This window comes from Brassica napus, chromosome C9 (genome assembly GCF_020379485.1).
Source record: "Brassica napus cultivar Da-Ae chromosome C9, Da-Ae, whole genome shotgun sequence".
NCBI lineage: Eukaryota > Viridiplantae > Streptophyta > Magnoliopsida > Brassicales > Brassicaceae > Brassica > Brassica napus.
The window spans coordinates 6,953,179-6,979,012 of record NC_063452.1 but is presented as its reverse complement, the minus strand read 5'-3'; the positions used below and the strand labels follow the sequence as shown (position 1 = coordinate 6,979,012).

Here is a 25,834-nt window from a genome sequence, read left to right as displayed (position 1 = left end):
AACAATTTCCGGATTTGTAATAATCGCGGTATATGTTGATGATCTTAACATTATCGGAACTCAAAAGGAAATACAAAAGGCATCAGACTATCTCAAAGGAGAATTTGAGATGAAAGATCTTGGACAGACACAGTATTGTCTTGGCCTACAAATAGAACATTCACAAAATGGTATATTTGTGCATCAATCCACATACACTAAAAGAGTGTTGAAACGATTTAACATGGATAAATCAACTCCTCTTAGCACCCCGATGGTCGTTAGGTCACTTAATATTGAAAGTGATCCATTTCGACCACCTGAGGAGAAAGAAGAGATACTTGGTCCAGAAGTACCATATCTAAGTGCAATTGGAGCGCTGATGTACCTTGCAAATTGTACACGGCCTGATATATCATTTGCTGTGAATCTTTTGGCAGGATTCAGCTCATCTCCAACCCGAAGACATTGGAATGGGATCAAACATGTTTTTCGTTACCTCCAAGGGACCATTGATTTAGGCTTGTTTTATCCTAAAAGTTCAAAAGGTCAAATGGTTAGTTTTGCAGATGCAGGATATCTTTCAGATCCAAACAAAGCCCGATCACAAACAGGATACGTTTTCACGATCGGAGGCACTGCTATATCTTGGCGTTCTCAGAAACAAACGCTCGTGGCTACTTCTTCAAATCATGCTGAGATCATTGCACTCCATAAAGCAAGTAGAGAATGTGTATGGCTAAGATCAATAAGCCGACACATCTGTTCAAGCAATGGAATTGACGAAAATATAGAGCCACTATTCTATATGAAGATAATGCAGCATGTGTTGCTCAAACAAAAGACGGATATATCAAAAGTGATAGAACGAAGCATATTCATCCGAAGTTCTTCTCATACACTCAAGAGCTCGTGAAGAAGAAAGAGATTGAAGTAAGATATGTCCAATCATGCGACAATGCAGCTGGCCTCTTCACAAAATCACTCCCTACCTCGGTATTCAGAAAACACATCCATAACATTGGAATGCGTCATCAAAAGGATCTGTGACTGCTCATTCGAGGAGGAGCTTACGTAGTTGTACTCTTTTTACCTTACTATAGGTTTTCCCATTGGGTTCTCCTAGAATGGTTTTTAACGAGGCAACAAAGACGTTAAGCGAGAGCGGAGAGTGACACCGGTCCAAGAGGGAGTGTTAAGAAACTTAATTTCAAACAAAGAGGCGCACACATATGTTGAAATAATAAAAGATGTGGATCCCACTGCACTATTTGCACAGTGATTTTTCTTCTATAAATACGAAGTTTTTCGATCATTTGTAAGATACTATTACATCTTCTTCTTCTCCCTTATAATAAACTCTCTCCCTTATATTAGTGTTATTTGATTCCTACGGGTATTAAATTCTACTCTTATTTAAATTATAAGTTATTTCATAACAATTATAAATAAAATTAATTGTGATTAATTGTGTGTTGAAATCTGTTATTTAAAGTTTCCTCTTTTCCCTCCCGTTGCCATTTTTCAGAAGAGGTCCCCCAATTCGATAGGTTTTATAGAAACAACCCAAACTATTTCGGATATATAAACAAAAAAGCAGCGTTACTACTCAACCTAGTCTTGGTCGCTCACCTGAGAATGAGAATGAGAATGAGAGCTTGCGGGTACCAAATAGCTCCGTCAACAGAGATGATGCCGTTGGAGGAAACGCTTCATCCGAATTACCCTTTTCTCATGTCCTCGCATGGTCTCAAGTCCTTTGATTCGCACGACGGCTCACTCTCAGACCTCGATTCCGACGATCAATTCCCTCTCAGCATCAACACGGAGTTGCTTGTCGATGCCAAAGACGTTTATATAGGGGAACTGATCGGCGTAGGTTCTTCTTCAAAAGTCTACAAAGGCTTGTGCGTTTCTTTCTTTTATAACTTTAAAAGTTTGTATTTTTTTTGGTTCTGGGTTTTCACCAAAATTCGATTTTGTCATCGTTATGGGTTTTGATATTGCTGAATTCTTCAAAATTTCAATCCTTTCTATGAGTATAGGAAGTTTCAGGGTTTATTGTCCAATTGTAACTAGATGCGGTTTGAATTTTTTTTTGTTAGTTTTGACCGTGAAAGGTGGGATCTTTAGATACTGCTTAGTGTTACTGTCAAAGATGGTCTCTTCTGTTATTTTATGTAAAACCTGCGGCATTGTTGAAGGGACAAGGGTTTTGTTACTCCAAACTTCGTTTAGAGTACTGGATTAAAATAGATTAATGGTATGTGATGAAGAAAGGTAGGAGGAAGTCTTATGTAGTCTAATCTTTAGTGTTCCATGAGGTTTTTAGTTTATGTATGTATGTATGGTTTTATTGAGTAGGAAGACTGTTGTATGGTGTTTAGTTTATGTTACCGAGAAACTATGAATTACAATCTTAATAAGTAAGTGCTTCATCTTTGAAGTGTTTAGTTTATGGATGGTTTTATTGAGTAGGAATACTGTTGTATGGTATTATTATCTTTCAACTGAATTAACATATTGGGTTGAAGAACATTTCTGTATGGATGATTGATCATAGGTTGAGGAAAGTTAACCCCGTCTCGGTGAAGATATTCCAGCCTGAAAGAGCATCTTCTGTTACCATTGAGCAGAAGAAGAAGTTCCAAAGGGAGGTTATGTTGCTCTCCAGGATTCAACATGAAAATATTGTCCAGGTAAATTGATTTTGTTTTCGTATCTTAGCCCCTATATCAAAGTATTGTCAGCTGAGATCGCTTTTTCTTTTGATGAACAGTTTATTGGGGCATGCATAGAACCAAAGCTGATGATAATTACTGAGCTCATGGAAGGCAATACTCTTCACAAGTTTATGTTGACTACTCGTCCAAACCCTCTTGATCTCAAGCTCTCCTTTAGCTTCGCCTTGGATATCTCTCGTGGAATGGAGTTCTTGAATGCAAATGGCATCATTCACCGTGATCTGAAACCTAGTAATAAAATGATTCATTTTTTTAGTTTAAATATATTATCACCAGAAGAGAGGAATGAAGATTTGTGGAACTGAACAAGTTTGGTACTTAATGTTGCAGGGAATATGCTATTAACAAGGGATCAGAAACATGTAAAGTTGGCTGATTTTGGACTTGCTAGAGAGGAAACTAAAGGCTTCATGACCTCTGAAGCTGGTACTTATAGATGGATGGCTCCTGAGGTGAATAGATTTTTTCAATCTTTTCCATTTGGTAAATCACAAAAGATGTTTGATTTCTTTTTTTTATTTTCTCTCAGTTATTCAGCTACGAGGCGTTTCAAAATGGGGAAAAGAAAGAGTATGATCATAAAGTGGATGTTTACAGTTTCGCTATTGTCTTTTGGGAGTTGCTTACCAACAAAACCCCATTCAAAGGAAAGAACAACATCTTTGTAGCTTATGCTGCCAGTAAAGTAAGCAAAGCCAACATTCTTTTTTTAACCTCAAAAAAGTCACTTGGAATCAAATGACACTGATCTCTATCTATGAATCTCTTCAGAACCAGAGACCAAGTCTGGATAATCTTCCGAAAGAAGTTGGTTCTATCCTTGAAGCATGCTGGGCAGCGGATCCTAAAGCTCGTCCTGAGTTCAAAGAGATTACAGTTTCACTGACGAAGTTGCTTACAAGCTTTTGTTCAGATGATGATGATGCTTCACCAAATGTAGCTACCGAGGATTCGACAAGCAAGCTGGTTCAGGAACGCGTTGTCTGCGACTGTCCCGGGCTGAAGATGAAGAAAAAGAAGAGAAATAAAGTGGTGAACATGATGGTTCTTCCGTTTCTTGAGATGTTCAGAAAGTGTTTGTCAAAGTGATGAAAGTAGGAACACTCTCTTATACACAATACGAACTTGATAATACGGTAAAAAAAAAAAAATTCATTTTTGTTGTTGTTTATGCTTTAGCTAGAAGAAGCTTTATGTACTAAGCTGGGAATAACAACACTACAAGCTTTCACTATTATAAGATTACTAAAATTTGATACAATACTTTAAAAAACCTAATAACACTAGTTCTACTTTAATGTCTCTTACGAACTTCTTCTACCAGTGTCTTTGTCTGATAACTCTCCACTTCCAAACACATCCATTCCACCGCCACCTCCCCACAGAGCAGAAGACAACCCACCACCACCCGGATTGTTATTACCAACAGCTCTTCCCAATCCGAGAAAGTCAAGTGTTGTTTGCTTCGGATCAAACACTGAAGAGTTCCCCATCATTAGCTCTTTCAGACCCGATCCGCTACTACAAGGTAGTCCCAGGCCAAGACCAAAACCCGCTTCGTGGCTGCTGAGTTCCATTGGTGAAGAAGTAGTTGACACTATGCCTAACCCGCGGAGCAACGAACCACCTGAACCAGTGGAACCCATTTGTGCAGCTTTTTGGAGCAGTGCTGTCGCTGAGATCGCTGGTTGAGGAGGAGGAGGAAGGAGAGGGGTTAGAAAATGTGGTGGAGGTGGATCTTGTATTGTTGCTCCGAACAAAGAAGGACCCGTCGTGGAGAGACAGAGAGATATGGGCTCCATGGAGGAAGATGGTGGGAATAGACTTGGGGAAGGTGTTGAGGAAGCAGCATATAAACTAGGCGATGATGATGATGATGCAAACAAGGCTGCGTACACGCTCTTGTTGTTGTTACTGTGATCATCGCTCCCATTCAAACCGATCGTTCTTGGAGCTTCCTCCATAATGACTTCAAGAGTGTTGTTTTCTGGTTCATCTGCCAAACAGTGAAAGGATGTGACGAGTCATTAATAAAGTCTGAGACTTTTGTTAGCTAATAAAAATATAAGGTCGCTACAGACAAAAACCAACTAAACTCCAAGATCATCTTGAAGTTATTCAAGGCGACAAAAGCTGTTCCCCATTCTCCCATCGAGCAGAGAGTTTTGTATTATGTACCTGAAGAATCTTGAATCGGCAAAACCAAGGAGGATGCGATATTGGCAGGCTCAGGCTCAGTCTCACTCTCAACAGAAACAGAAACAGAAACAGGCGGCGGAGAAGGAGAAGGAGGAGGAGAATCAACGGCGGCTGGAGATTTCTGTTGAGATTCAGAGACTGTTTCAGGGTAAAGCTTCTTGCTTTGAGTATGATTCTTGGCACTCTCCTCAGCCAACACATCACAGAAAGCTCTGTGCGTTATAAAGCTATCTCTTCTGCAAACAAACAAACAAACAAACAACAAAAACCCAATCCACAAGTTGTTAGTAAATAATATTCAGACAAACTTTTCTTTGTCGTTTTGTAAGAAAAAATGCAAACCTAGAAAAGAGAGTTCCACAATCGCATCTATACTCCTTACTACCGCAAATCTTGGAATGAGCTTTCCAATCCGATTGAACAGCGTAACTCTTGGAGCACTTCTCGCACTTATATTTCTTCTCGCCGTGTTTCCGACAAAAGTGTTTCTTGATCCCAGTGAGATCACCAAGGGCACGCGAAGGGTCGTGATGAACGCAGCCAGAGACAGGACAAACGTAGACTTTCTTCCTCACTTCTTTGCTCGATCTCTGTCGAAGCTTCCAGGGTAGGTTGTGACCGCGACGGTGAAGCTGGAGGTTCTGGTCTCGCTGAAAGCCTTTGCTGCAGATTTCGCATACGAATCGGTTTGTTGCCATGAGAGTTTTGGGTGACAGAGCTATCACCTCTGAATCTGGATCTGATTGAGTTTAAACCCACAAAAATTAAAATTAGTGAATCAGTTCAAATTATAAGGAAAAAAAAAAGTAAAGTTTTGATTTTCTGGAAAAGTTACCAGGCATTCCGGGGAGGTTACGTTTCTTCTTCACGGCGGATTGTGGAGGTGGGTTTTGGTTTCCGGTGGAGGAGACGCTTGCGTCGCCGGAAACCGTGGAGGAATCATCTAAATCAACCGGCATGTGGAAAAGACACGAGCTTCGGTCCTTCTCTCTCTTTCCTCCTACTCTGTTTAGTCTCTCTCTCTCTCTTTGTCTCTTTCTTCTTGAGCTACCAGTCAATCAGCTTTTCTGTTCTTCTTCGATTTTATTTTTGGGAACGGTGTAAAAAATGAAAAGTAAAAACATTAGTAAATTACCTTTTTCACCTTTTTGTTAAAATGGAGAAAAGTCAAATAAACGAGTGTGTACTGAAAAAAATGGCATGTGAAATTTATGCAGAGCCCAATGAATGCATTATCAGGTCTTTTATTATTTTTCTTTTGTACATGTTACGTAATCAACTGGCCATGTATTTAGTTTCATGGATATGACCTTATACATTTTCTTTTCAGTAATTGTGTGGAAAATTGATCAATTTGCTAATTGTTAGTCTTAATTATATGGATTATAAAGAATTAAACTTCAACTGATGAAATTTATCCTTTGTAATAGAAGAAAAAATACAAAAGACTGTCGTTGTCCTCGGCCGAAGACAAAGGAGGGATTACCGTCCGCAGCCTCAGTAAAAATAATTTCCAATTTTTGTTGTTGAACGAATAACCAACTTCGCAGAGTTTAAATTAATCACTCCAACTAATCTGACCGTGGATTTTGTCGTGTAGCTAAAATGTGAAATCGCGTTTGGTTTTGTTCTTTCTTGTCCTTTTCTGTTTAACAAATGCAACGTTTGTCTGACTGTATTGACTTTTGACGTTTTTGGTATTATTCGTTCAGCTTTTGTTTTAACGTTTTCATGCCTTGTAGGCGTCTGAGATGCTCTGATGCTGCCGTGTGGTTTTGTTTATCTGAATTACATCCGTTGGATAACACATGACGGTGACATGTGGAAGAGAAAAAACACAAACCAGCTTGGTTTTCTGCGTGCTACCGCCAAACCGCCTCTTCATAAGCTAGTTGTTAAAATACAAGATTGTTCTTGCTAGTATAAAGTACTTATCCAAGATCAATCCATTCATCTGATTGGGCCGGATATTGCTGAGCTCTATCTAGTCCATGAGTGGTTTAGAGGGGGCTTCTGCTTATGCATGTAAAATTCGAAATGTTTGCAAGTTATTTATATGACTTGTGTGATCTACGACTATGTTCTCCTCTGTCTCACTGCCTCTCCTTCTCAAGCTCTGATGCGTATCAATCATGCATGATACTCGGAGTTGTAGGATCGATTGTAGGCGGTTGATGCTTTTCGTCGATTCGTAGATCCGTCAGGTTGATCTCCGATGAACGGAGATCTGTAAGCAAAAGCGTGGTGACTATGGTGGTGTTTTCCGGATGAGATCTCGATTGGTCGATGGAAGTTCTCCGTGGAAGGGTGATTGGGTGTTAAGAGAGGAGCGTTGTGTTTCCGATTCCGGTGTTTGCGGCGAAACGTCGGCGAGTGAAACCGGTGGTGGCTTCTCGGAACGGCGATGACGCGGCGATGACGTGTGAAGGGTAGAGTAACGCGTGTTTCCTCGCTGTTGAGGTTGCAACACGTGATCTTGCCTCGCTCTTTCTCCGACACGTGGATCGCGAGATGTTCGTGGACTGGGGTTTTTAGTCTTTTGGGCTTCTGGATGTAGCCCGTTTTGGATGGAGGGTTGGGTTTGAGTCCCAATGTTAGTCCATTTGTTTTATCCTTTTTTTGGGCTTTAAGTTTTTTTGGTTATGGGCTTTAAGTTTTTTTTGTTTATGTGCTTTAGTCCCTTTATAATATTAACTAGATTAAGATTCGCGCCTTGCGCGGAATAAATATTATATATATAAATTATTTTATGTATTATATGTTTTTACATATTATGAAATAATAAATATATATTGAATAATTAAAAGTCGGTAACTATTACATATATATTTAAATTGGTGCGAACGTATAAATCAATTTTATTAATCCAAACAATTTTTTTAAAAATTTGATAGGATATGTAATTAAATTTAAATGATATTAACATACATAGTATATTTTTAATATTAATGTCTATTAAATGATGCTTTCTACTCATATGTTTTTTTGATCATGTGTATCTTTAATAGCAAAAACTTTAAATTACTGATAACAAAATTTTTATTGTGGGATTAATAATTTTAGTAATTGATAATTTAAAAAAATTATCAATGTTAGTTCAAAACATTTATATAAAAAAAAATATTCAAAGTAAATTTTGAAACTAAAATATTTATTTATTCAATATGGTTTATAGTTTAATTTAGAATGATATATATACATATATATTTTAAATCTTAAGGATTAATTAAATTAGATTTTTACTTATATGATTTTGTAATCATTTGTATTTTGTCATAACAAAAATTATAAACTATGGATCGCAAAATTTAAATGTGAGACTTATAACAGTTTTAGTAATTTATAGTCGTTTTTTAAAATTCAAAATATAACATATACAGAAAAATCTAAATTTTTATAATATGGTTATTGTGTTTTTAAAAAAAAATTATTTTAATAGTTTAAAATTAAAAAAAATTGATAGAAGATACATTATTTTTTTTATCAGATCTTTATTATTCAAAATCATTAATTGTCATATATACTTTACCCACATTAGGCAATTCTGTAATCTTTATTTAAGGAAATAATTAATGACATTAATAATGAATTTATGGTTAGTTTAATAAAAGGCTTATTATATAATTAGATGCACCAACTTATTTCTCTAATAATTTTAAGAATCATCCTAATGATGATACGTGACTACAGAAAGAAGTTGTAATGTTTCACAATTAATATATAGGGGATAAATGAAAAAAAAAAAAAAAGACTTGTGTGATATTTGGGTCGGGCCAATTATTGAAAAAAGACAAGACTGTCACTGGTTTTTAACGAGTAGCCCCCACGGAAGCAATGTTCATTTACCACACACTTAAGTGGGTTGAAAATGCTTTAGTATGTCGACTAACTTCCAAAATAGTTTGATTTAAATTGACAATTTAAAAGTTATTTTTCTCTGCACCTTGATTGATATCTTAAATAGTTCGTAGATCTAATTTCTAAGATAAATATCAAATCACCAATATAAAAAAATGAAAATCAAACTAAACGGGTAATTTATTTGGTTTTAAACATTTAATTCAATAAATGAAATAAAAATATTTACTTAGTTAATTTTGTTTGAATTCGTTGTTCACTTAGAAAACAGAATCAACGATTTTAAACCGACATTGTTACAAAATAATTTGTACTTTTTTGAAGAAAATTGGTATTTACTATCAACATCCATGCGTTGATCTTGACAATCTTAAAGATAAACAATAGTGGATACATAGCAAGCTTTCTTTTCCCAATCAGATACTTGTTGCAAGATCCTTAGTGTACTGATGATTAGGAGTGTTGTAAACAAGTATTTGATCCACGGAGTCTCATTGATATAGAGAGAATCTGCCCATTTAAAAACTTTGGGCGCTTTTTTTTGTTTATCTTTGTGTATCAAATAGCGTTTAGAGTCCGATTATGGGTCAGGCTGCTGAGAATTTCACTACTTGTAAAATTTTGACGGTCAGTATTTAGCTAATCGGGTTTTTGCGATTTATATCTGTTCTAAAACCTTCAAAATCCTTTTCATTAATTTTTTTCTTTGTTACGTTCAAGTTTTACAAAAGCCAGCATTCAGTGACTTTAGATTTTTTAAAGTTCACAGTCAATTTTAAAAAGCAAGTTTTTTAAAGCCTAAGTTCACAACAGTTGTAAACAATCGCAGCCTTTATCGTGTGATCTATGTTTTGTTTGATTTACTTTGTGGGTTGCAGGAAGTACGAGAATTGACAAAGACTCTGAAACTTGCGGACAAAGGAAGAACGACTCGAGTCTTCAGACTAAGTAGTCCCAAAACATTTAAAGAAAACTATATAGGTATGTGTTCTTAGAATTTTTGAAGACAATTAAATATACATAAATCCAAAAAAATATAAGTCTCCAAATTTATATATAAAAAAAGAATTTAGCTGAAATCTGTAGTAGGCTTCCTAAACTGCCCTGGAAACTACCTTCGATTATAATAAGCTTCAAAGCTTCTTGAAATTTGAATTCCCAAGATCAATCTCATCAACATCTCCTTACAAAAAAAAAAAACAATCATGTCCATGATTGATTAGTGTTATTTTTTCTTGCACTAGTGGTATATGGATCATTCTGCAACTAAAATTTTGAAACCCTTTTTTTGTGCTATTATTGGGCCTTGAATGATAATGTCCCACTTTTGTTTGGACTATACATTTATCTTACGCTCAAAGCTCGGCCCAATTGTCCAAAATATTTTAAATAGAACTAACAAAATCACCTAAACCCGGTTTAATATTGCAAGCGGAACCCAAATCTATACTTCTTCCCCTCGGAAAACCCTAGTTGAGCTCCGATCGCCCTTCGCCATGGGGGACATGAACGATCCTTTCATGCGAAATCAAGCCGTCCAGGCTCGCCCTAAGGTCCAGAACCGATCCAATGTTCTTCAGCTTAAGCTGGTTCGTCCCTCTTTTCTCCGATTTTACCTCTTCTTTTGCTTAGCTGCTTGATGCGAATTTGGTTGCTCTGTTTAGGTTAGCCTTTGTCGATTGAATAATCAAACTCTTCCAATGCTTAATTTGTTGCGAGATTTACTGATTTTTTTACTATTGGGTAACCGTAGATCGTTTCTGAATATCGATTAGGTTTCAAATCTTGGGTTAATTAGTCTTTAAAAGCTCTGAAGCATGTTTGAGGAGGATTTCATCTTTGATATGATGATCTGTTGTTAATTTGCAGATGGGTCAAAGCCACCCGACTGGCTTAACGCCCAATCTCTTGAAGCTCTTTGAGCCCCGACCTCCATTGGAGTTCCTGCCACCTCCAGAGAAGAGAAAATGCCCTCCCTACACAGGTTTTACAACTGAGTCTCTTTTACTTTACTTTTTTATGGGCCTTAGATTTAATTCTCCTGTGTTTTCGTTTCAGGCATGGCTCAATTTGTAAGTCACTTTGCTGAACCTGGAGATCCAAAGTATGCTCCACCCAAACCGGAAGTTGAAACACCTGTATGTTTTCGTCTCAACCTGTCTCTCTGTTATGCTAGGGTCAGTGACATTAATATAGTCTTTTATGTTTTGTTTTATTTGGACAACCAGGCTCAGAAAAGGGAGAGAATTCATAAATCACGACTGGAGAAAGGGGTTGAAAAGGCTGCTGAGGATCTACAGAAATGTAAGCTTCGCATCTTTGTAATTATATAACCGGATTTTGTTTTGGTGACTTGAAGTTACAATTTGATATTTTTGAATGGTAGATGATCCGAATAATGATCCCAATGCTTCTGGAGATCCCTACAAGACACTGTTTGTTGCCAGACTTGTAAGTTACACTGCTTCTTGAAATGACTTTCATGGACTGGTCAGGTGTTTTTTGTGTGGTGCTTGACTTTATATTTCTCTTGTCTTATTTCAGAACTACGAGACATCTGAGAGTAAGATTAAAAGGGAGTTTGAGGCTTATGGTCCAATTAAGCAGGTATGTATCTCTGAGCGTTCCCTAACAGGTTCGGTAAGAAGTCATCATGTTCTCTTTGCAATATGGTTGGTTTTACGTCCACAAGTCTATAAGGTTCTGATTTTTTTTACATTCAACTTTTCCCCTGAGCCCGGAAGTGAACTGTTTCTAAATTGCCATGTTTTGCCTTCTTTTACTTTGATTAAAGCCACTGAGCCTTTTCTCATAACTTGCCAAAATAAAGTAAGTAGTAAGAGATATCACGGTCAATAGTTTTAATTAAACAAACTTTTCTGCTCTGGCGATTGGGTTAGATGTTTCTGGCAAGTCAACAATAGGAACAGGTATAGATCAGGTAACCTTTACATTTTGACATCCTTTTTCTATGATATCGAGAGTTTACGCTCACAGGTTTCATAGTCTCTGAGGTATATTTTCTCGTAACCCTTTCTGGTAAGCCACTAAGAAATATTCTGTCCCCATCTTTCCCTATCTATTTGGTTCCTAAGAAAATGATTCATCCTACACTGGAAGTTCAGACAGTGAATGTAAGATCTTAAAACAGTAGGCGTGAGTATACCACCACCCTTCTCTATTTTTTCGTATTTTAAACAAATCTACTAAAACTTTTGTGTTCTGGCTTGAAAGGCTAGCAAAAGTATTATCCGCTCTATGAAGGTGATCTGGTAAACTAGTACACTATACACATTTACGTATGTGATATGTTTATATCTAAAGTTCGTAAAAGTTTTAAAACCCTGGTAAGGGGTCGTTAAACCTGCCATGGAATCCATTTTTCTGCCAATTCTTGATGTGGTGATGATGTTGGAAGCCTGTTAAGAAAAAAGGTTGCATGTGCTTGTTTGACATGTAACACATGTATCTGAAAGCTGTTTCAAGTTATCACAGAGTTTGTGATTTCTTGATGTCTTTGTTTTGTCAACTCGCCAGGTTCATTTGGTGACTGATCAGCAAACCAATAAACCCAAAGGATATGCCTTCATCGAGTACTTGAACACCCGTGACATGAAAGGTGCGAGAAACATACTTGTAGTGTTGTTCTCTGTTCTAATATTATCTTTCTTTGCTGACATATATTTTGGTGTTCTCTTATAGCGGCATATAAGCAGGGTGATGGAAAGAAGATTGATGGCAGAAGGGTGTTGGTTGATGTTGAGAGAGGTAGGACGGTCCCTAACTGGCGTCCCCGTAGGCTTGGTGGTGGACTTGGTACAACCAGAGTGACCGGTGAGAAGATTGCTGGCGAGGAGGAACAACAACAGCCCTCCCAAGCAAGAACATCCCGCTCCGAGGAGCCGAAAGCCCGTGAAGACCGGTAAGACAGTTCTTTCTTCACAATAACTTAGTTGTTTTTTCTCTCCTCTTTTACTGTCACTTTGTTGTGGCTGATTATGTTGCGTGGATGCAGTGAGAAATCTCGTGATAGGGGCAAAGAAAGGGAACGCGAGGTGTCGCACGAGCGGTCTCGTGAAAGGTCTCACGAGAGGTCCCGTGAACGGTCTCGTGATAGACCGAGAGAGAGTCATAGAGAGGATAAGCACCATCGAGACCGGGACCGCGGTAGAGACAGGGATAGAGACAGAGAGAGCAGGCGTGACAGAGGAGATAGAGACCGTCGTTCACGGGATCACGATAGGGAGAGGAGTAGGAAAAGGGATCGGGACTACGAGAGCGGAGAGTATGAAGAAGAAGGCGAGTATGAGAGAGGTGGGTCGAAGCAGAGGAGAGGAGAGTCAGAGGAAGGGCATGGATACTACGAAGGGCGTAGTAGACGTTCGAGCCATTATGAGCGCGAGGAGGAACAAGGAGGTGACCAAGACCGCTATGAGGATCGTTATGGGCGAGTGGAGGAAGAAGAATACCGTTATGATGATCGTGAGTACAAGCGGTCAGAGCGTTCCAAGTCGCGTGATTATTAATCTGATGGCTGCTGACGTTATTTTCTTCCGTAGCGATAAACAATAAACTTGTTTGTGTGTTGTGATGGAATCTTCGTTATTGCTCTGCTTTTGATTTCTTCTGACAATTTGTTTTGCATTTTAAATCTTTAAACAGAACCATTTCAGCTTATCAGTGTTTTGATATAAATTTACGAGTGCATAGAGAAAAATATCACCGTTAGTGTTCAGTCAAGTCAAAAGTAAATTCACGGATTAGGCGGGAGTCCTAGGGGTTAATAGTGTCATTTCGATTTTCCCGCCTCCGCATGCGCTGCTTCTAATTAATTAAAACAAAATAAATCGAAAATAAGCGAAAGTGTGTATAGTATATTCCATTAAACCCTCGTCTCGTTTCGAATTGCTCTCCAAAAGCGACGGAGACAGTTCGGTGATTTCTTACCGGAATTTCCTTCTTCTCCGGCGATGGTTAGTCTGCGCTCCAGTAAAACAACTCCGTAAGACTCTCTCTCATTTGCTATTGTTTCTGTCATTTCACTGTTAATGCTCGCTGTTTGGCGGAGGTTTCCCCTCACTTCGTATGATTGCGTGTTTAGTTACTATTTTGAAGGCATCGGGTACCTCTTTTGACTTTATTTCCGCTTGTTTTAGGGTTCCGGTGATATCCAGCGACGGGAAAACAGAGAAAAATGCCTCTGCCGATTCATCGTCTTCGGTCCTCAGTGAAGAGGTCTGTTCCTGGTTTTACTGGTTGTGGATTATTAGGGATTCAGGGACTTTTTTCTTTTAGGAATGTGAAACTTTTTGTGTTTGCCTTTTCGATATTCGATTTTGATTTATGTGAATGTGTATTACTTTTCACTACCTGATTTGGCCCTTTTCTGACTCTTGAAGGAAAACTCTGAGGAGACTCTTGTAGAGAAAGAGATACTTCTAGCAAAAAATGGAGACTCCTCTCTTATATCTCAGGCTATGGCTCAGGAAGAAGAGCAGCTGCTCAAACTTCGGGAAGATGAAGAGAGAGCCAAATGTGCTGAGTCCGGTGAAGCTCCTGATCTGAATGATACCCAGTTTACTAAACTCGACGAGCTCTTGACTCAAACCCAACTCTATTCTGAGTTTCTCCTTGAGAAAATGGAGGATATCACCAAAGTAATTCTCTTTTTTCTTTGTTGCATTTTTCGTGTTGGTTAACGAATGTGATTTTATCTTAATTGAGTACTTGTGGTTTGCTAGAATGGGATAGAAAGCGAGACCCAAAAAGCCGAGCCCGAGAAGAAAGGAGGTCGTGGACGCAAAAGAAAGGCTGCTTCTCAGGCCGCCACTGTTAGTTTCATTTATAAACTTCATCTACTCTCATGTTGGATATATTTTTTATGGTTTTCTTACTTGGATGTTGGATGCTTTATTCTTTTGTTCAGATGAAGGCTAAGAAAGCTGTTGCTGCTATGATTTCAAGATCTAAAGAAGGTCATGAATCTGCCAACTCAGATCTGACAGAGGAAGAAAGAGTCATTAAAGAGCAGAGTGAACTTGTTCCTCTTCTGACCGGTGGAAAGTTGAAGTCTTATCAGCTCAAAGGTGTCAAATGGCTGATATCATTGTGGCAAAATGGTTTGAATGGAATTTTAGCTGATCAAATGGGACTTGGAAAGACTATTCAAACCATTGGTTTCTTGTCACACCTGAAAGGAAATGGGTTGGATGGTCCTTATCTAGTAATTGCTCCACTCTCTACTCTCTCAAATTGGATGAATGAGATCGCCAGGTACTCCCTTGACCATTCGTGCTTATATACATGTCAAGCTTTGGGGTCGTTTTCATCCCTTGTTGAATAGGTTCACGCCTTCTATCAACGCAATCATCTACCATGGAGATAAGAAAAAAAGGGATGAGCTCAGGAGGAAGCACATGCCCAAAACTGTTGGTCCGAAGTTCCCCATAGTCATCACTTCTTATGAGGTTGCTATGAATGATGCTAGAAAAAGTCTGCGGCACTATCCATGGAAATATGTTGTGATTGATGAGGTATTTTTCCAGATTGATTGGTGTCTTAGGCACATTAGTTTATATCATCAAGATAGTCCCTCTAACTTATAAGTTTGTTCTTGCATCCTATAGGGCCACAGGTTGAAGAACCACCAATGTAAATTGCTGAGGGAACTTAGACACATGAAGATGGAGAACAAACTTCTGCTGACAGGAACACCTCTGCAAAATAATTTGTCTGAGCTTTGGTCACTGTTGAATTTTATTCTGCCTGACATCTTTGCATCACATGACGAATTTGAATCCTGGTACGAACTTGGCCTTTTTTCTACTGTTTTTCTGTAATTAGCATGTTGTCTTTTGTTTTTTTATAGCAAAACAGTTGCCATATTTTTGACATTTAATCCTTAAGTATTCAGTTAATAATTTGAGTACTTTATAGGTTTGATTTTTCTGAAAAGAACAAAAGTGAAGCAAGTAAGGAAGAAGGAGAAGAGAAAAGAAGAGCTCAAGTATGAACAATTATGATTAATTTTAGTAGATTTCTTTGATTGTACATATCATGAGAAGAGTAAATTTTTGTCTAGGTTGTTGCGAAACTTCATAATATACTACGACCTTTCATCCTCCGAAGAATGAAATGTGATGTTGAGCTCTTACTTCCGAGGAAAAAGGAGATTATTATTTATGCTACAATGACGGATCATCAGAAAAATTTCCAGGATCATCTTGTGAATCGCACGTTGGAAGCACACCTGGGAGAGAATGCTATCCCAGGTACTTGTTTTTCTGTGTTTTTATGCTTTACAGTTTGCCTCTTCTGTATTGCTTTGTTCATCCTTTATACTTTTAGGTCAAGGCTGGAAGGGAAAGCTTAACAATCTGGTTATTCAACTTCGGAAGAACTGCAACCATCCTGACCTTCTTGCGGGGCAAATAGATGGTTCATGTATGTCACTGTGCCTTCTTAGTTCTTGCAAACAAATGATTTTTTTTTCCTGTATTACTGATCTGTCTAATTGTTTTCTTTTCTTGACAGATTTCTACCCTCCAATTGAAGATATTGTTGGACAGTGCGGTAAATTCCGCTTATTGGAGAGATTGCTTGTTCGGTTATTTGCCAAAAATCACAAAGTATGTTTCAGAATCCCCTGTCTCGAAGCTTATTTCCCATGAGACCTTCTCTAATTATTTTTCCTGATGAGCAGGTCCTAGTCTTCACCCAATGGACAAAAATTCTGGACATTATGGATTACTACTTCAGTGAGAAAGGGTTTGAGGTTTGCAGAATCGATGGCAATGTGAAACTGGATGAAAGGAGAAGACAGGTTTTTCCTTTGGTCAAGCTGATTTTCCATATAAAAAGTATTCTTACCATATCATAACCACAAGGTCTCAGTCTCTTTCTCTCTTATGAAATAGATTGACGAATTCAATGATGAGAAGAGCAGCTGTAGAATATTTCTTCTCAGTACCAGAGCTGGAGGACTCGGGATTAATCTTACTGCTGCTGATACATGCATCCTCTACGACAGCGATTGGGTAATCAAAATTGTCAATTTTCTAAGTTCTTCCCTGGTCTTGTTTCTGTCGAGTGGTGTCTAACTGTGGTTACCTCATCATTCTCCAGAACCCTCAAATGGACTTGCAAGCCATGGACAGATGCCACAGAATTGGTCAGACAAAACCTGTTCATGTTTACAGGCTTGCGACGGCTCAGTCAGTAGAGGTAAAAAAATTTATGTTTCGTCAATCAACTTATACTCTCTCTAGGTCGGTGAGATTGTTGTCTACTGAGACTAGTTTATATGACATTTTCTCAGGGCCGAGTTCTGAAACGAGCGTACAGTAAGCTTAAGCTGGAACATGTGGTTATTGGCAAAGGGCAGTTTCATCAAGAACGTGCTAAGTCTTCAATACCCCTAGAGGTTTAGTTTCCCTCACAACCTAATCCTTTTTTATCATTATTACCCCCATATTTTAGTAAAAGGCTTGAACCAAACAAACACACAGGAAGAGGACATACTGGCGTTGCTTAAGGACGATGAAACTGCTGAAGATAAGCTGATACAAACTGATATAAGCGAGGAGGATCTTGACCGGTTGCTTGACAGGAGTGACCTGATGATTACTTCACCAGGAGAGACAGAACCAGAAGCTGGTGAAGCTTTTCCAGTGAAGGGTCCAGGTTGGGAAGTGGTGCTGCCTAGTTCAGCTGGAGGGATGCTGTCTTCCCTCAACAGTTAGGACCTCGCATTGAAAACCACTTGGGTGTGTTTTATTTTTCCGGAACATGACCGGTTACTTTTGCCTGAAAGGGCTTTGGTCATTAGAGACATCGGAAGTTTTTGTAAGTTCAGGAAACCTTTGGAAACATGAGGCTCTCATGTGATTAAAAACAATTGGCCCTCTGCTTTTGCATTTGTGGATATTTTATATTATTTGGCAGTTGCAAGCTTTTAGAGAAGTTTATACTTTATAGCATGTAATCTGATGGTGCACTGATGTGTGTAAGAAAAATCAACAGTTCAAAAAATTAAATTATCTCCGTTGCCGCCAATCGAACCCGGGTCGCCTGGGTGAAAGCCAGGTATCCTAACCGCTGGACGGCAACGGATTTGATGTCCTGACAGCGTGATAAACTATGATGACGAAAACTTCCATGATTATCCTTTTGTATGTCAAACCGGTGTAACGTAATTATGGTATGAGAGTAAGGGTAGTAACGGAATTTAAGGAGTCATCATCGTGTTCCATATTTCTTTTTGGAAGCACCTCGGTGTCTGCTCTCACTCCGTTCGCTCGCGAGTTCATTTCTACGGATTTGCATTGATACAACTGATCCGCTTGTGTATTCTTCAATACGAAGAAGAAGAAGATGTGGCGCTGCGTCTCTCGTAGCCTTCGAGCTCCTTCTTCATCAAGGACCTCACTCTCTGGATCTCGCTTTTCTAGATTCTTCTCCTCCTCTTCTGTAAGATCTCTCACTTCCTTCTCCTTAGTTTTCCGTTCCGATCGTAGTAAACACGCGTTTGGATGTTGATCGAGTCCCGTTTCGTAATTGCTTGTGTGCTTATTTTATATCCATGTCCGTATGCAGCAGACGGGTGATTACACGATAGTGGATCACACCTATGACGCGGTGGTTGTTGGAGCTGGTGGTGCTGGTCTCAGAGCGGCCATTGGATTATCTGAGCATGGCTTTAACACCGCTTGCATTACCAAGCTTTTCCCCACACGCTCCCACACCGTCGCTGCTCAGGTATATTTTGGTTACAATTCGATTATAAAATGGATGTTTTGGTTTCTTTTAGATTTGATCTTTATGTGATGTGAAGGGTGGTATAAACGCTGCACTGGGAAACATGTCTGAAGATGACTGGAGATGGCACATGTATGATACTGTTAAAGGCAGTGACTGGCTTGGTAATTCTTCTCCTCCTTGCCTTTTGTATTAGTTAATTGATCTTGCTAGTTTTGGCTATTATCTTACTTTAATTGATCTTGAGTTTCATTTCTTTTCTTTCTTTCCTTGTGTAGGTGATCAAGATGCTATCCAGTATATGTGTAGAGAGGCACCAAAAGCTGTGATTGAACTTGAGAACTACGGCCTTCCCTTTTCTCGTACTGAAGAGGGTAAAATCTACCAGCGTGCCTTTGGTGGTCAGAGTCTCGACTTTGGCAAAGGTGACTTTGTCTACACTCTTATTGACCTTCTTTTGGGAGCTTCGACTTATTTCTCATATTGGCTTTCTTTTTTTATTCTATCATCAGGTGGTCAGGCCTATCGTTGTGCTTGCGCTGCGGATCGAACTGGACATGCTCTCTTGCATACCTTATATGGACAAGCTATGAAGCATAACACACAGTTCTTTGTTGAATACTTCGCTCTGGATTTGCTCATGGCTAGTGATGGTATGTATATGGGATATCTTTTCCTTTTCTTTTGTAGCTTCTGTTAGTATTTATGCAACATTGTTATCCGACCTGCAGGTACTTGCCAGGGTGTAATTGCACTAAACATGGAAGACGGAACACTGCATCGTTTCCGCTCCGCACAAACAATTTTGGCCACTGGGGTGAGATAGTTTTGACTTTTGAGTAGCTTTATATGATGCGAATTTTTCTGACTAGTGCAAATATACTTTAACATGATGGCTCATGTTTCTCCAGGGTTATGGCAGAGCATACTTCTCAGCAACCTCAGCACATACTTGCACAGGAGATGGCAATGCCATGGTTGCACGTGCCGGTCTTCCACTCCAGGTTTGCCACCTGTTTCGTTTTGAGATAAATGGTGAATGATGTCTTTTGTGCGCTGATAATGTTATTGTCTAACGACTTTATGCAGGACTTGGAGTTTGTTCAGTTCCACCCAACTGGTATATATGGAGCCGGATGTCTCATCACTGAAGGTTGTCGTCTTCTCCTCACATGCACGAATCTGCTTGCAAGATAAATATCTAATGTGTGTTCCCGACATTTACATTGTCTATTATACAATTGCAGGATCTCGAGGTGAAGGTGGGATCCTTAGAAATAGTGAAGGTGAACGTTTTATGGAACGATATGCTCCAACTGCCAAGGATCTTGCATCAAGAGATGTTGTCTCCAGATCTATGACTATGGAAATCAGGGAAGGTCGTGGTGTAGGTATGCTTTCCTTAGAACTAGTTTTAGTTTTTTGGAGAAACTCCCATTGATTGTCTTTGAGCTGTATCCATGATTAATTTTGTGATACGTCTAGTTTTTAATTCTCGTTTTGGATCTGTTGCTAATATTGCCAGGGCCGCATAAGGATCATATCTTTCTCCATTTGAATCATCTTCCACCAGAAGTTCTGAAAGAAAGGCTTCCTGGAATCTCTGAGACAGCTGCAATCTTTGCTGGTGTTGACGTTACCAAAGAGCCAATTCCAGTTTTGCCCACTGTCCACTACAACATGGGTGGTATTCCAACAAATTACCACGGCGAGGTAAGAATAGGAGAAGCCTTTGAAGAAGTTTTGCTGAAATTTGTGTAGAGTTAATCAATGAGATGCACTAGAAGTCGAGAGTAATTATTTTTGTTTTGTCGTGCAGGTAGTGACCATAAAAGGACATGATCCAGATGCAGTGGTTCCTGGGCTTATGGCTGCTGGGGAGGCAGCTTGTGCATCTGTTCATGGTGCCAACAGGCTTGGTGCAAATTCTCTCCTCGATATTGTTGTGTTCGGCCGTGCTTGTGCAAATAGGGTTGCAGAGATAAGCAAACCAGGTTAGTCACATTTGAGGAACTCTCGAGAGTGTAGTATCATTAATATATAAATATATATATATAAAAGGAATAGTCTCTTGTGATGTTTTTAATTGCCTTATTTCGAATGGTGCAGGTGAGAAACAGAGACCTCTAGAGGAGAATGCAGGTAAGAAGACAATCGAATGGCTGAACAAGTTAAGACACTCAAGCGGGTCGCTTCCTACATCAAGTATCAGGTTGAACATGCAGAGGATTATGCAGAACAATGCAGCTGTGTTCCGCACCCAAGAAACACTGGAAGAAGGTAAAGTAGATGAAAAACTTGTCTTAACTTATTATAGTGAATTCAGAGCTCTATCTCACCAGCAAAGGCCACCAATTCTTAAATAATTGCAGGTTGTCAGTTGATCGACAAGGCATGGGAAAGTTTCGAGGATGTCCAGGTTAAAGATCGGAGTTTGATATGGTAAAAAAAAAAAAAAAAAAAAAAAAAAGAAGAAAATATACTTTTATCATTGTGAATCGATATTATTAATTATTAATGTAAATTAACGGTGTGGTAAAACTCTTGAGGCTATATGTGGTGAGTGCAGGAACTCTGATCTGATAGAGACAATAGAGTTGGAGAACCTTCTGATAAACGCATCCGTAACAATGCATTCAGCGGAAGCACGAAAGGAAAGCAGAGGAGCACATGCTCGGGAGGATTTCACGGTTTCATTATCTTCCTCTTAAAACGTTCATATATATATATATATTCGACTATATCATATAGCGATGAAGATGATGATGATAGAGAACCAGCTCTCAAATATATATATAATGACTTGTGTGTGCAGAAAAGGGAGGATGGAGAATGGATGAAGCATACATTGGGGTACTGGGAAGATGAGAAAGTGAGGTTGGAGTATAGGCCTGTTCACATGGACACTCTCGACGATGAGATTGAGACTTTCCCTCCCAAAGCTCGCGTCTATTGATTTCTCTTCCCTCAAACAAGCAAGCTGCAGCTCTTCTTTAGGTGTCATCGGAATAATAATATCAGAAGAAAAAGAGGGAACTAGGAGAATACACAAAGGAGCGTTCCTCGTCCTCTGAGTTTTACATTTTTACACCTGAATGGTTGTGAGTAATAAAATGAGAAAACCCGTTAATTTGATTGGTATAATTCTCTTTGATATCACTTTCTTGTTAGCATTTTCACTGTCTCCGACTATTCTCTTTGATATCACTGTTATTTTACCGCGAAAGCCGTGCACGTCTCAGAATCCCTCCAAGCCGTTACTCCACCGTCGTCCGAACACAACGAGTCCAACATGTAAAGAGCTGATTCCAAACACTCTGGTCCTAAACAAGGCAACACATCGACTAACTGGGAATAACCTCGACACTAACCATCAAGTTCTTAACTTGTCTATGAACCGAGATTGATTTGAGCAGTGCCAAAGGCAGGTGAGACGCTATAGGCAAATACATGGCGGAAGACAAAAATATTAAATGTTGTTGTATATATGAAGGCTCTGTGCCAATGTGAATTATAACGGAAAGAATAAACCTAAACTATTACAAGTGGTCCTTGAACTCATTTTTGATAATTTTTGCTCTCTTCTTTTACTAACTACAAGATGAACATGTACTCCTACGCAAACTCCTCGTCGCTCGTTTGCTTCTCCTGCATTTGAGGCGGTTGTGGCAGCGGCTGAGAAGCATGTGTCGTCATGTACATCAACTCATCACCATACGCAGAACTGTTACTCATCCTCGACTCAAACTCAGCATCCATTTGATAATTTTGCTCGTGCTGCCTGTTGAAAACTCCAGTCCTCGTTGTCGTCAAACTGTGATGATGCGGCTGCTGCGGTTGCATGTAACCCCAGTGCTGTTGCGGTTGAGACATAACACCCGTCTGCGTTTCAAAGGAGTATCTCGTTTGTGTTGGAATTCATACCGGTTTATAACGATTTATAAATCTACTTATGAATTCAGTTTGCCTAGATCTCATGTAAATACTGAAATAAATCTAAATCTTAGGGTTTTCGATATACCTGATTAATCGCAGCGGAAAGATGAACAAACCAAGTCGAGATTTCTAGCACTCCAAACGTCGTGCCTCTACCGGTATCCACACACACATAAACTGGATCGATACGGGATGCTAGTGCCGTCGAGATCAATTATGACAAACTTTTTGTCTCTATTGCTATTAGGGTTTCACGTGAGATATGTTAATCCTCAAAACATCACGGCACATGTTTATATAATGAACAAGTGATTAACCTAATTCATTAAAGGGCCAGGCCCATGCATGCACGTGATGGTCAAATGATAATTACTTATCATTATCATGTATATACATCTTTATGTATATCTTATAATATATATCATATATATATTATTCCTAAAACCCAATATATGTCATTGATCCAGTTTGCTTAGGTGTGTGACCCTATAGGATCATATAATATTAGCAATGGATTCTCAATCCATAGATTATAAGCAGTTTCTAGCAAAACATTATAATCAGACGATTGTCAAATCTCGACGCTACGACTTTAACAAGAGTAAGTACAAATGATTTTAGGACATTCCCAACAATCTCCCACTTGTACTAGAAGCATAAGGCAAAAACTAGTGTCATCCTTATTCAGCTAGATCACATTTATCGAACTCTGATTTATACTGATAAAAACAAACGACTGACATTCACCTCGTTTGAGCATGGCCATGCATTTCTCAGTATCACATCTTCGATAGGTCCAGAGATATTTATCTCCCGTTATATGGGAGGGAAAAATTCCATCTTGTTCCATCCATGTTCCTTACAAACTTCATAGAACACCTAATCAATGCCTTTATAATCACCAGTTACGGCTGACGTTTGACAAGGTCAAAGTGACCGAATCCACCAGTAAAGAATCATGACGAACTCAGGTCTAAGGACTATACTCTATAGTCGTAATGAGAAACTCTTATGACACTCATATAACAATCTTGCAGAGTTCTCAAATCGGGTCAGTCCGATCATGTGTTCTCTAACACATATCCATGTGATTGACTTCAATACTACATATTGAATGACTCCATGAAACTTAGTCATCAATCACCTCACATAATAGTCATTCTCGGTTATTAATGTCCCAAGTTAACAACATTGACTATGGACCTCAATAATTTATAACATCTCTCACATATAGGGTTTCATGATCAAGTCACGTACTTGATGACCTATAAGAATGATATAAATTAGTTTGGGACTGTTATTTAATTATCCAATAATCAAATAAATCTGAAACAATTTCATTAGTTTGAATACATAATCAAATGTATGTCAATATGAACATCATATCATAAACATAAAGCCTCCCACTTAAATCAAGATCACATCTTAAGATATTTAATACCCGTGGCTGCAGTATGACTCTCATACTTAGGCCATGGAAGAGGCTTGGTTAATGGATCAACAACATTTGCATTCATTGAGACTATACTATGGTGCTTTGTTTGGAACTCTTCCAACTCACCGCTCTTCCATTAAGACAAAAGATGAAACCAGATTGTGATTAGAAATCGTCTTTGTCCATTTAAAAGTTGGCATCAGTGTGACCACTCACAACAAGCTCATCACTTCCTCTATAGACCAAAATTTATCCTTAGTATTTCTCAAATACTTGAGGATAGTCTTGACTGCTGTCCAGTGACTTTCACCTGGATCAGATTGGTACCGACTCGTCATGCTCAAAGCACATGCAATATCTGGACGAGTACATAGCATGGCATACATGATAGATCCTAGAGCAGAAGCATATGGGATTCTACTCATGCGCTCTCGCTCATCATGTGTCGACGGACACTGAGTCTTGCTGAGAGTTATGCCATGGGACATCGGCAAGAAGCCTTTCTTGGAATCATGCATCTTGAATCTATGCAAAACCTTATCGATATAAGTGTCTTGACATAATCCAATAGTCTTATTTAATCCATCTCTATAGATTCTTATTCCAAGAATATATGCAGCTTCTCCCATGTCTTTCATTGAGAAACAACCTCCAAGCCAAGTCTTTAAAGAATTAAGTATATAAATATCATTTCCAATGAGAAGTATGTCATCTACATACAACACTAAGAAAACAACTGCGCTCCCACTAGTCTTCTTGTAAACGCAAGGTTCTTCTTCATTTCTAATGAAATCAAACTCTTTGATAACCTCATTAAAATGAAGATTCCAGCTCCGAGATGCTTGCTTCAAACCATAAATGGAACGTTGAAGCTTGCATACTTTCCCAGCACTTCCAGGGACTGTGAAACCTCCAGGTTGTGTCATGTACACAACCTCTTCGAGATTTCCATTAAGGAAAGCCGTTTTTACATCCATTTGCCAAATCTCATAGTCATAATGAGCAGCAATTGCTAGGAGAATCCGAATGGACTTAAGCATTGCAACTGGTGAATAGGTTTCATCATAGTCAATACCATGAATTTGTTTGTAACCTTTAGCCACCAATGTAGCTTTGTATATCAGAATATTACCATCCATGTCAGTTTTCTTCTTGAAAATCCATTTACACTCAATGGTTTTAACACCATCAAGTAAATCAACCAAAGTCCACACTTTGTTTACTGACATGGAGTTCATTTCAGATTCTGCGGCTTCTCGCCATTTATCGGAGTCTGGGCCCATCATAGTTTCCTCAAAGGACGTAGGTTCATCACTCTCTATTATCAATAGATCATGATGATCTGTCACCCCCATATCTAACAGGTTCGTGACGTGTCCTTTCGGACCTACGTACCTCAGGTTCCACAAGTGTAGATTCTACGACTCTTCGTAAATCTAATTGATCATCTTCCTGAGAGGATGAAATATTTTCCTGTGCTTCTCGAACTTGTTCGAGTTGTACTTTACTCCCACTGTTCTTCTTAGAAAGAAACTCTCTCTCAAGAAAAACGTCACTACGAGCAACAAACACTTTGTTCTCAGTGGAGTTGTAAAAGTAATAACCTTTGGTTTCTTTGGGATAACCAATGAAGAAGCATTTATCAGATTTTGGTCCAAGCTTATCTGTAAACATACGTTTGACATAAGCATCAGAACCCCAAATTTTCAGAAAAGACAAATTTGGAACCTTTCCAGTCCACATCTCGTATGGAGTCTTTTCAACTGATTTTGATGGACATCTATTCAGCGTAAACGCAGACGTTTCTAGAGCGTATCCCCAAAAGGATGGTTGAAGATCTGCATGACTCATCATAGATCGAACCATATCCAATAAAGTTTGATTTCTCCTTTCGGACACACCATTCCATTGTGGTGTTCCTGGAGGA

The 25,834-nt window shown here is 38.8% G+C and overlaps 5 protein-coding genes and 1 long non-coding RNA gene across 7 annotated transcripts; 4 read left to right on the top strand and 2 right to left on the bottom strand.

Moving 5' to 3' along the window:
* The first annotated feature begins 1,583 nt into the window (after positions 1-1,583).
* Positions 1,584-3,880, top strand: LOC111211822 (serine/threonine/tyrosine-protein kinase HT1). The gene is made up of 6 exons (XM_022713113.2): positions 1,584-1,886; positions 2,543-2,678; positions 2,759-2,954; positions 3,054-3,175; positions 3,253-3,408; positions 3,495-3,880. Exons 1-6 carry the CDS (start codon positions 1,618-1,620, stop codon positions 3,810-3,812), a joined length of 1,197 nt encoding a protein of 398 aa, XP_022568834.1. The 5' UTR covers positions 1,584-1,617; the 3' UTR covers positions 3,813-3,880.
* LOC111211821 (zinc finger protein ENHYDROUS-like) lies at positions 3,856-6,005 on the bottom strand. Its single transcript, XM_022713112.2, has 4 exons — positions 5,758-6,005; positions 5,265-5,661; positions 4,902-5,158; positions 3,856-4,719 (listed from the first exon to the last, which is right to left on the bottom strand). The coding sequence occupies exons 1-4, from the start codon at positions 5,879-5,881 to the stop codon at positions 4,028-4,030; spliced, it is 1,470 nt and encodes a 489-aa protein (XP_022568833.1). The 5' UTR covers positions 5,882-6,005; the 3' UTR covers positions 3,856-4,027.
* A 4,155-nt stretch (positions 6,006-10,160) lies between these two features.
* LOC111211820 (U1 small nuclear ribonucleoprotein 70 kDa) lies at positions 10,161-13,457 on the top strand. The gene is made up of 9 exons (XM_022713111.2): positions 10,161-10,369; positions 10,650-10,764; positions 10,839-10,918; positions 11,009-11,084; positions 11,167-11,231; positions 11,325-11,387; positions 12,318-12,399; positions 12,483-12,702; positions 12,796-13,457. The coding sequence occupies exons 1-9, from the start codon at positions 10,277-10,279 to the stop codon at positions 13,304-13,306; spliced, it is 1,305 nt and encodes a 434-aa protein (XP_022568832.1). The 5' UTR covers positions 10,161-10,276; the 3' UTR covers positions 13,307-13,457.
* Positions 13,458-13,628: 171 nt separating this feature from the next.
* On the top strand, positions 13,629-17,732 carry LOC111211816 (ATP-dependent DNA helicase DDM1). The gene is made up of 16 exons (XM_022713107.2): positions 13,629-13,782; positions 13,937-14,015; positions 14,180-14,437; positions 14,522-14,611; positions 14,707-15,053; positions 15,124-15,313; positions 15,407-15,582; positions 15,717-15,786; positions 15,862-16,051; positions 16,128-16,223; positions 16,314-16,408; positions 16,483-16,602; positions 16,697-16,816; positions 16,905-17,003; positions 17,098-17,202; positions 17,288-17,732. The coding sequence occupies exons 1-16, from the start codon at positions 13,751-13,753 to the stop codon at positions 17,519-17,521; spliced, it is 2,301 nt and encodes a 766-aa protein (XP_022568828.1). The 5' UTR covers positions 13,629-13,750; the 3' UTR covers positions 17,522-17,732.
* Positions 17,733-18,001: 269 nt separating this feature from the next.
* LOC111211824 (succinate dehydrogenase [ubiquinone] flavoprotein subunit 1, mitochondrial-like) lies at positions 18,002-21,762 on the top strand. Of its 2 annotated transcripts, none has more exons than XM_048767887.1 (15): positions 18,002-18,248; positions 18,375-18,536; positions 18,613-18,700; positions 18,815-18,961; positions 19,049-19,189; positions 19,268-19,353; positions 19,448-19,540; positions 19,626-19,689; positions 19,784-19,927; positions 20,062-20,249; positions 20,356-20,530; positions 20,646-20,816; positions 20,909-20,978; positions 21,106-21,226; positions 21,352-21,762. In XM_048767887.1, the coding sequence occupies exons 1-15, from the start codon at positions 18,153-18,155 to the stop codon at positions 21,490-21,492; spliced, it is 1,887 nt and encodes a 628-aa protein (XP_048623844.1). In that variant the 5' UTR covers positions 18,002-18,152; the 3' UTR covers positions 21,493-21,762. The 2 variants fall into 2 exon arrangements, with proteins under 2 accessions (XP_048623844.1, XP_048623845.1); XM_048767888.1 differs by having other exon boundaries at positions 18,004-18,248; positions 18,378-18,536.
* A 248-nt stretch (positions 21,763-22,010) lies between these two features.
* Positions 22,011-24,102, bottom strand: LOC125592600. Its single transcript, XR_007328460.1, has 2 exons — positions 22,558-24,102; positions 22,011-22,418 (listed from the first exon to the last, which is right to left on the bottom strand). It is a non-coding gene; the product is annotated as an uncharacterized LOC125592600 (long non-coding RNA).
* Between the last annotated feature and the right edge of the window lie 1,732 nt (positions 24,103-25,834).